The sequence below is a fragment of the Teleopsis dalmanni genome, unplaced genomic scaffold (genome assembly GCF_002237135.1).
Source record: "Teleopsis dalmanni isolate 2A unplaced genomic scaffold, ASM223713v2 unscaffolded_contig_0153, whole genome shotgun sequence".
Classification (NCBI taxonomy): Eukaryota; Metazoa; Arthropoda; class Insecta; order Diptera; family Diopsidae; genus Teleopsis; species Teleopsis dalmanni.
The window spans coordinates 6,713-17,841 of NW_024031535.1; the positions used below are offsets into that span (position 1 = coordinate 6,713).

The window sequence follows — 11,129 nt, forward strand, 5'->3', positions numbered from 1 at the left end:
GGCATGTGTCGTTGGAATTGCGAATTTTGTAAAAGTGTGCAAAATGTTTAATTTATTAAATACATGTGATTAAGAAATAAGACATGTGAGTAAGAAACAAAAATAGCTTATAAGTGAGCGGACGGTAATGGTTTTGGTTCTAAGAAAATTGCTTAAATTAAAACAAACTTTTGTTTGGTAATATTACATTGTTTTGTGTACCAAGCCGTGCGCGGTATGGGAAACCTTATTGTAGTCAAAATAGTCAAAGAATTGATTGGCTCAATCCTCGTCTAGTATGCAGAGAACACAGTTCTTTGGCAGCGCTATGCGCTTTATTAAATATTATAAGTAATTTTTTTCTTCTTATCTAATATGATTTTTGTGCACCACCCTACCAGATTCAGTTAAAACTGTTGAGTGGTGATTTTCTTTCACCTTTTCCTTCTTAAAACGCTTAGCCAATTTAGTCCCTATTCTTTTGTTTTGTTTTACATGAATCTCCTGTCCGGGTTCGTAGTCTTTAGCTTCCTCCTTATTTTTATTATGATATTTCATATCTTTTTTTGTTTATCCAATAGCCTTTCATAGTTCGCTAAACGGGTTTTTTTCATAGTCTTCTGGTCCAAAATTTAATATTCTTCCAAAAAATAAATCGACAGGTCTTTTATTTGTTACCGAATGAATGGAGTGGTTATATTCGTTCACAGCAGTCTCAACCAGTTCTGTAAAATTTTTACTTGAATCTTCCTGTTTTAGGCACCTCATGATTTCAGCAAGAGTTGAATGGAATCTCTCTACTTGTCCATTTACTTCACTTCTGTAAGGAGGGGTGGTGAAGATATTAATTTTTAAGTCATTTTCCATCATGAACCTGATTGACTGCGAATTAAAAGATTTTTCGTTATCGAAAACAACAGATTTTGGGACTCAAAAATAAAAAAGAATTTCTCTCAGCGGGTTTCTTATGTTTTCAGTACTCTTGCCATCTAACATCCTAACAACGGCGAACTTTGTAAATTTGCCGATTGCGGTAAGGATCTTCTTTTTATTGGTTGCAAAAATATCGATATGAAGAGTATGGCCAGGATGTGTTGGCATTGGGGTGGCACTTAAAACTTGATTACCAGGACGCCTATCATATTTATTTTCTTTGCATATCGTGCATTTTTTAATCACGATACGGATACGATTTAGGAATGTACTAAGGGAATGTACTAAGGAAAAATATAGATAAATAGTAACATTTTTGAGCATCCGTATCTAAATTATTAAAATAAAATATATTCATAAAAACAATAAAAGGAAAATCCCTAGTGTTGGGACTTTCGTCCTTTTTTAACCTTTTTTAAACTTTTTTTTACAAACAATAACAAAATGTAATACAGTCCAATAAAATCATATTATTTTAACCTTGATGTAGAAATTAGTCTTAAGATATTTTTGTATAAAAACACAACATTGTTTTAAATAAAATCAGTAACTACAAAATACTCAATCAAAGTACTTCAATAATATAATCAGTACATTTTGGTCCTTCGAGCCGGATATACCAAGAGTGCTATGATCAATAATATAATAGTACATTTTGGTCCTTCGAGCCGGATATAGCAAAATTGCTATATCAGTGTACTTCACTAATATAAAAGTACATTTTGGTCATTTGTAGATATGTTTCTGCATCCTGTATCCTACTTCCGTAAAAATTTATTTGTTTTTGCAAGTCTGTCACCTGTCCTTGGGACTTTACAAGAACTTGAGGGATTACCTGTTGATGCATTACAAGAATTCAAGCTATCATGAAAACTATTCTTTGCAGATTCTTTTTTTTCGATTTTTTGAAGTTCCGGTTCGAAATCAATTTTTATTGATATATGATCATTTTGTAATCTCATATATCGCCCATCCTGTTCCTTTAGTTCCTTAATATTCTTACCATATTCATCGCATTTATTTTTATATTCAACCACATCGGATCAGTGGACGTAGTTGCATCATCATGGAATATGGTAGTATACTTTAACTTAAACTCATTTTTCGACACAATAAAACAAGCAGATAGAATTTTAATCACAATGAGTAAGACTTGTGAAAATTTACAAACTTTTGAAGGGCAGTGTAATCGGCTTTTAGACACAATGAAACGGCAAGTTGAGAATATGAAGAACACGAATCAATATCTATTTCCACAAAATATTAAAAGATCTAAAAGAGCACTATTTGAATTCATTGGATCGCTGCAACATATCTTTTTTGGAACAATGAATGCAGATGATAGGAGGCAGATTACATATGTAAAGCAGAGAATAAACTTTTAGCTTTAGAGAATGTTGGTACACTACCATCTATTTTGTGAAGAGCATGATGCAATATTTTGACAAAATCCTCGCAGCTGAAGACAATACTGCGACGATACAGTTTAGGTTGTGAAGTAGGATTGAAGAGACTAGGATAAATATGGCCATTTGGTAACCCATATGGATAGAGGAATTTAGAAATGAGAGAGCGGCGATAAGAAGTCAAAGGTTGACCATAAGGCTCATTATAGTTGGTGAGTAATTTTTCCAGTTCAGAATGGACAAGATACTGAGGATAACCGTTGGTATAGAACCGAACAAGACAGTCAGCAAGATCTACGGAAAGGAAAGTATCGCTAGTGCGATAAAATACACGACGCAAATGAGTAGAGAGTACAGATTGCTTAACTTTAATGGATGTATGTGAAGTATAATGGGTCAAACGCATGGATTCGGTGGACTTATGATAGACATTTACTAAGAAAGCATGAGAGGATTGGAAAATACGATGATCGAGATAAGCAACACAAGGGTAAACACTATATTTGAGATCTGGTTTTTCTACAGTATAAGTTACGTCGTATCCAATGAGACGGGGAAAAGCATCCATAAAACTAGAAACAGAGAAAGAAGGCATGTAGAGGAGCACATCGTCGATATACTTCCACCAAGCTAAAACACTATGGGACAAGAACAATGGATTATAATTAAGTTCAATCTGAGCATCTAGAAATATGGTGGCCAATAAGCCAGAGGCCCCTCCACCTTGTGGTAACCCTTCGTGTTGCTGATACAAATCACCATTGAATGTGAAATAATTGGCCTTATGGAGTATAAAATCTAATATAGATTGCAACATACTGACATCGATAGGGCAAGCAGCTTTAAACCAATCCTGACCCATAAAAAACTGCAGTAAATCCCATAAAGGAGGGATGCGAGTACTTGGGTACATTTCTCGTATTGCCATTGTAACTAATACATAACCTGGACGAGGCTGCAATTGTAGTAAATGATCGGTAAGCTTATTAATGTTAGACAGATTATGACACGAAAGCTTACTCTGGAGAGCAGCAGATAAGAAAAACTGACATAGCTTGTGTAAGGGGTGAGAGTACCATTGAATGGGACTGCAAATCGGACGGACCGGATTGTCAAGCTTATGGGTCTTGATAGTTCCATATAGATAAGGGAAGGTTGGCGAGGATGATAATAACTTCTTAAGGCTAGCATTTATAGAGGAGGGATAAAGATTAGGTTTAGCAGCATGAAGACGACACAAAGGATTAACAACCTTCCGGTACTGCGCCTGAATCTTGCGAGAAAGCTGGTCCTGATCACCGATGAATATTGAACAAGCTCCAGTACTAATATAACTCTGCAATAGGTCATCAATTTTTCCAATGTAAGAATCCCTATACATTAATATAGTGGCCTTGCACTTGTCAGACTGGACCAACAATAAATCATTACGAGCCTAAAGGAATTTATGAGTAACGTTGAATAAATGCGTAAGCATGGAATGGTAAGGTGAAGGAACACGATGAGTACGCATTGCAGCCAAGAATTTTACATAATGGTCATCCATCAAAGCCTTACAATAAAGTCCCAAATCATTTTGATATTCAGTGTGATACTTGTAATACTGAGCCAGGGCTGTGTAGTAATTGGAGATGGTAGGCGGAGCAACAGGACAGTAATTGGGACCAAAACTAACCAAAATACGCATCTCTAACGGAACAGTGATTATAGTGAGATTAATAAAATCCCCAGGTATCGCACAAGGGTAAAGAGCTGGAAAGTAATTAAGAGAGGGTACAGTGGGGAAAAGCTGTGGGGACAGGGACGGAAGAGAGTTGCCCATAAATGCTGAGACAGAGGGGGCCAGACGTGATGGGATGGTAGAGGTCGTAGTGACGGGGACCGTAGAGACTATACAAGAGGCTGTATCCATGACATTCTTGGCTATGACCTGGGCAACATTATGTTTTCTAGCAACGATTTTAGCAGGAGTTTTAGTGACGCTTTTTGTGGCAAGGAGTGGTCTTGATTGTGGGTCTGTTGCTGGCTTTGGGCATGAGGCCATGAGTTTGGGATCCGTTTCTGTTCCTGATGGGACGGTTGATATGGTTGATAAAGGGGTAATGATGGGTGTTGTGTTAGCCACACATGGATGCGGACCGGCGGATATTGCGGGTCTGGATGACATCATGGAGATAACAATTGCTGATATAGAAATCCGTAAGATGTGAGCCCGATATGACGAGATGAATTAAAAAGCGGCGGCTATAATAAAAACACAACAGTGAATAAAATAGTGAATAGAGGAATGAATAGATAAATAAATAATAAGTGAATGAATAAACAGAAAGAATAAACCAAGGAAAAGAATGAGCAAATGAATGGATAAATAAATGAATGGAGGGATAAAATTGATAAACTAAGTGGATGAATAAGATAAGCAAGTAGATGGATGAGAGGAATATATAAACAAACACATAGAATAACTAAATGTATATTAACAAGTAAGAGAACATATGAGTGGATAAGCAGAGAAAAATGGATAAATGAACTAATATACAAATACAATATATAATAATATATAAATGCGAAACAGATAAACAATAATGGATGAAGAAATAAATATGTATATATATACATACATAAATAAAAACAAAAATAAAAATAAAATAAAATGATAGTAATAAAATAAATAAAACGAAATGAAAAATAGGTTATTAAATTAATGAACAAATACAGTATAAATAATAATAATAAAAAATGAGACAACAGATAAATAATAATGCATAATATATATAAGTTAAATATTTATTTTTATTAATTTAGCAAAAATTTCATGTGTTTCTTATTCAGAGGCTGAAGCAGGAGAGACCGAGCGCAATTTTGCGAAGTTAGGAGATACCGAAGCCAAACGGGACTTTTCCAGACAAACAAATGGAAATCCCGTTTGGTAGCAACCATGCGTTCGAACAACATCGCATGATTGCTCCGTTAATGAGACTAAGCACAGGGCCGGATTTCGGGGTACGCGGGAGTTAACTCCTCCCTTACTAATTTCAAACGTCCTCGTTTGGGCCCCTGTACCTAGTTTCACACACCGCATCCGCTCTCCACCTCGCAAAAAGGAACCCGACACTCCCACTTAAAGCTACCATTTTTTATTGAGTTAAATACTTATTAACAATTGTTCATAAAAATAATTATAATATTAGATAATTAAATTATTGTTTATCTTATAATTTTTTTCAACTTAATTTTGATAATTTACAATTTTCTTTCCAATTTTAAAATTTTTACAAGCTTACTTAAATTTATTTATAAAATATAATTACAAAGTTAAATAACTAATTTATTGTTTAACTTATAATTTTTTCAAATTTAATTTCAATAATTTACAATTTTTTTTCCATTTAAAACTTTTACAAGCTTACTTAAATTTATTCATAAAATACAATTTATTAATTATTAATTATTAATTTTTCCAATTTAATTTCCATAAAAAATTTTTATATTATAACATTTTTTACTACAATTTTTTTATTTAGTAAGGAATTAAATATTGTTTTCTTTATTCTTACATTCATTCATTCACTCTTACTCCTTAAAATTAATTTACCACAGTTACTCTTCTTTCTTCTTCTCTTCTCTCATAACCTATCGGCTCAGAAAAACTTGAAAAACGACAACTATTAAAATTTTTATATTATTTTATATTTTCTTAAACCACGCTGTGCATTCTATAATAACTAATTACGTAGTTAATAAGGAAAAGAATAATTATTATTTTATTATAATAACTATCAATATTTTACCTTTTGGCAGCGCTATGCGCTTTATTATAAGTTAAGTAAAATATTAATAGATTTACATTATATTATTAGAGCAATTACCAATATTCTATCTTTTGGCAGCGCTATACGCTTTATTAAAAGTTAAATAAAATATTGATGGATTACCATTTATATTATTATGGTTATTATTAACATTACACAGCTCTTTGGCATGTGTCGTTGGAATTGCGAATTTTGTAAAAGTGTGCAAAATGTTTAATTTATTAAATACATGTGATTAAGAAATAAGACATGTGAGTAAGAAACAAAAATAGCTTATAAGTGAGCGGACGGTAATGGTTTTGGTTCTAAGAAAATTGCTTAAATTAAAACAAACTTTTGTTTGGTAATATTACATTGTTTTGTGTACCAAGCCGTGCGCGGTATGGGAAACCTTATTGTAGTCAAAATAGTCAAAGAATTGATTGGCTCAATCCTCGTCTAGTATGCAGAGAACACAGTTCTTTGGCAGCGCTATGCGCTTTATTAAATATTATAAGTAATTTTTTTCTTCTTATCTAATATGATTTTTGTGCACCACCCTACCAGATTCAGTTAAAACTGTTGAGTGGTGATTTTCTTTCACCTTTTCCTTCTTAAAACGCTTAGCCAATTTAGTCCCTATTCTTTTGTTTTGTTTTACATGAATCTCCTGTCCGGGTTCGTAGTCTTTAGCTTCCTCCTTATTTTTATTATGATATTTCATATCTTTTTTTGTTTATCCAATAGCCTTTCATAGTTCGCTAAACGGGTTTTTTTCATAGTCTTCTGGTCCAAAATTTAATATTCTTCCAAAAAATAAATCGACAGGTCTTTTATTTGTTACCGAATGAATGGAGTGGTTATATTCGTTCACAGCAGTCTCAACCAGTTCTGTAAAATTTTTACTTGAATCTTCCTGTTTTAGGCACCTCATGATTTCAGCAAGAGTTGAATGGAATCTCTCTACTTGTCCATTTACTTCACTTCTGTAAGGAGGGGTGGTGAAGATATTAATTTTTAAGTCATTTTCCATCATGAACCTGATTGACTGCGAATTAAAAGATTTTTCGTTATCGAAAACAACAGATTTTGGGACTCAAAAATAAAAAAGAATTTCTCTCAGCGGGTTTCTTATGTTTTCAGTACTCTTGCCATCTAACATCCTAACAACGGCGAACTTTGTAAATTTGCCGATTGCGGTAAGGATCTTCTTTTTATTGGTTGCAAAAATATCGATATGAAGAGTATGGCCAGGATGTGTTGGCATTGGGGTGGCACTTAAAACTTGATTACCAGGACGCCTATCATATTTATTTTCTTTGCATATCGTGCATTTTTTAATCACGATACGGATACGATTTAGGAATGTACTAAGGGAATGTACTAAGGAAAAATATAGATAAATAGTAACATTTTTGAGCATCCGTATCTAAATTATTAAAATAAAATATATTCATAAAAACAATAAAAGGAAAATCCCTAGTGTTGGGACTTTCGTCCTTTTTTAACCTTTTTTAAACTTTTTTTTACAAACAATAACAAAATGTAATACAGTCCAATAAAATCATATTATTTTAACCTTGATGTAGAAATTAGTCTTAAGATATTTTTGTATAAAAACACAACATTGTTTTAAATAAAATCAGTAACTACAAAATACTCAATCAAAGTACTTCAATAATATAATCAGTACATTTTGGTCCTTCGAGCCGGATATACCAAGAGTGCTATGATCAATAATATAATAGTACATTTTGGTCCTTCGAGCCGGATATAGCAAAATTGCTATATCAGTGTACTTCACTAATATAAAAGTACATTTTGGTCATTTGTAGATATGTTTCTGCATCCTGTATCCTACTTCCGTAAAAATTTATTTGTTTTTGCAAGTCTGTCACCTGTCCTTGGGACTTTACAAGAACTTGAGGGATTACCTGTTGATGCATTACAAGAATTCAAGCTATCATGAAAACTATTCTTTGCAGATTCTTTTTTTTCGATTTTTTGAAGTTCCGGTTCGAAATCAATTTTTATTGATATATGATCATTTTGTAATCTCATATATCGCCCATCCTGTTCCTTTAGTTCCTTAATATTCTTACCATATTCATCGCATTTATTTTTATATTCAACCACATCGGATCAGTGGACGTAGTTGCATCATCATGGAATATGGTAGTATACTTTAACTTAAACTCATTTTTCGACACAATAAAACAAGCAGATAGAATTTTAATCACAATGAGTAAGACTTGTGAAAATTTACAAACTTTTGAAGGGCAGTGTAATCGGCTTTTAGACACAATGAAACGGCAAGTTGAGAATATGAAGAACACGAATCAATATCTATTTCCACAAAATATTAAAAGATCTAAAAGAGCACTATTTGAATTCATTGGATCGCTGCAACATATCTTTTTTGGAACAATGAATGCAGATGATAGGAGGCAGATTACATATGTAAAGCAGAGAATAAACTTTTAGCTTTAGAGAATGTTGGTACACTACCATCTATTTTGTGAAGAGCATGATGCAATATTTTGACAAAATCCTCGCAGCTGAAGACAATACTGCGACGATACAGTTTAGGTTGTGAAGTAGGATTGAAGAGACTAGGATAAATATGGCCATTTGGTAACCCATATGGATAGAGGAATTTAGAAATGAGAGAGCGGCGATAAGAAGTCAAAGGTTGACCATAAGGCTCATTATAGTTGGTGAGTAATTTTTCCAGTTCAGAATGGACAAGATACTGAGGATAACCGTTGGTATAGAACCGAACAAGACAGTCAGCAAGATCTACGGAAAGGAAAGTATCGCTAGTGCGATAAAATACACGACGCAAATGAGTAGAGAGTACAGATTGCTTAACTTTAATGGATGTATGTGAAGTATAATGGGTCAAACGCATGGATTCGGTGGACTTATGATAGACATTTACTAAGAAAGCATGAGAGGATTGGAAAATACGATGATCGAGATAAGCAACACAAGGGTAAACACTATATTTGAGATCTGGTTTTTCTACAGTATAAGTTACGTCGTATCCAATGAGACGGGGAAAAGCATCCATAAAACTAGAAACAGAGAAAGAAGGCATGTAGAGGAGCACATCGTCGATATACTTCCACCAAGCTAAAACACTATGGGACAAGAACAATGGATTATAATTAAGTTCAATCTGAGCATCTAGAAATATGGTGGCCAATAAGCCAGAGGCCCCTCCACCTTGTGGTAACCCTTCGTGTTGCTGATACAAATCACCATTGAATGTGAAATAATTGGCCTTATGGAGTATAAAATCTAATATAGATTGCAACATACTGACATCGATAGGGCAAGCAGCTTTAAACCAATCCTGACCCATAAAAAACTGCAGTAAATCCCATAAAGGAGGGATGCGAGTACTTGGGTACATTTCTCGTATTGCCATTGTAACTAATACATAACCTGGACGAGGCTGCAATTGTAGTAAATGATCGGTAAGCTTATTAATGTTAGACAGATTATGACACGAAAGCTTACTCTGGAGAGCAGCAGATAAGAAAAACTGACATAGCTTGTGTAAGGGGTGAGAGTACCATTGAATGGGACTGCAAATCGGACGGACCGGATTGTCAAGCTTATGGGTCTTGATAGTTCCATATAGATAAGGGAAGGTTGGCGAGGATGATAATAACTTCTTAAGGCTAGCATTTATAGAGGAGGGATAAAGATTAGGTTTAGCAGCATGAAGACGACACAAAGGATTAACAACCTTCCGGTACTGCGCCTGAATCTTGCGAGAAAGCTGGTCCTGATCACCGATGAATATTGAACAAGCTCCAGTACTAATATAACTCTGCAATAGGTCATCAATTTTTCCAATGTAAGAATCCCTATACATTAATATAGTGGCCTTGCACTTGTCAGACTGGACCAACAATAAATCATTACGAGCCTAAAGGAATTTATGAGTAACGTTGAATAAATGCGTAAGCATGGAATGGTAAGGTGAAGGAACACGATGAGTACGCATTGCAGCCAAGAATTTTACATAATGGTCATCCATCAAAGCCTTACAATAAAGTCCCAAATCATTTTGATATTCAGTGTGATACTTGTAATACTGAGCCAGGGCTGTGTAGTAATTGGAGATGGTAGGCGGAGCAACAGGACAGTAATTGGGACCAAAACTAACCAAAATACGCATCTCTAACGGAACAGTGATTGTAGTGAGATTAATAAAATCCCCAGGTATCGCACAAGGGTAAAGAGCTGGAAAGTAATTAAGAGAGGGTACAGTGGGGAAAAGCTGTGGGGACAGGGACGGAAGAGAGTTGCCCATAAATGCTGAGACAGAGGGGGCCAGACGTGATGGGATGGTAGAGGTCGTAGTGACGGGGACCGTAGAGACTATACAAGAGGCTGTATCCATGACATTCTTGGCTATGACCTGGGCAACATTATGTTTTCTAGCAACGATTTTAGCAGGAGTTTTAGTGACGCTTTTTGTGGCAAGGAGTGGTCTTGATTGTGGGTCTGTTGCTGGCTTTGGGCATGAGGCCATGAGTTTGGGATCCGTTTCTGTTCCTGATGGGACGGTTGATATGGTTGATAAAGGGGTAATGATGGGTGTTGTGTTAGCCACACATGGATGCGGACCGGTGGATATTGCGGGTCTGGATGACATCATGGAGATAACAATTGCTGATATAGAAATCCGTAAGATGTGAGCCCGATATGACGAGATGAATTAAAAAGCGGCGGCTATAATAAAAACACAACAGTGAATAAAATAGTGAATAGAGGAATGAATAGATAAATAAATAATAAGTGAATGAATAAACAGAAAGAATAAACCAAGGAAAAGAATGAGCAAATGAATGGATAAATAAATGAATGGAGGGATAAAATTGATAAACTAAGTGGATGAATAAGATAAGCAAGTAGATGGATGAGAGGAATATATAAACAAACACATAGAATAACTAAATGTATATTAACAAGTAAGAGAACATATGAGTGGATAAGCAGAGAA

General features: G+C 34.6%; 2 protein-coding genes across 2 annotated transcripts; both read right to left on the reverse strand.

Annotated features, from left to right (window-relative positions):
* Positions 1–2,265: 2,265 nt before the first annotated feature.
* Positions 2,266–3,699, reverse strand: LOC119663134. The gene has a single exon (XM_038072801.1). The coding sequence runs from the start codon at positions 3,697–3,699 to the stop codon at positions 2,266–2,268; it is 1,434 nt and encodes a 477-aa protein (XP_037928729.1).
* A 4,862-nt stretch (positions 3,700–8,561) lies between these two features.
* On the reverse strand, positions 8,562–9,995 carry LOC119663135. Its single transcript, XM_038072803.1, has one exon. It carries the CDS (start codon positions 9,993–9,995, stop codon positions 8,562–8,564), a length of 1,434 nt encoding a protein of 477 aa, XP_037928731.1.
* Positions 9,996–11,129: the final 1,134 nt, after the last annotated feature.

Excerpts from the sequence above, each read along its gene's own strand:
- LOC119663134 (XM_038072801.1), bottom strand. The coding sequence starts at position 3,699 with ATGTATAGGGATTCTTACATTGGAAAAATTGATGACCTATTGCAGAGT.
- LOC119663135 (XM_038072803.1), bottom strand. The coding sequence starts at position 9,995 with ATGTATAGGGATTCTTACATTGGAAAAATTGATGACCTATTGCAGAGT.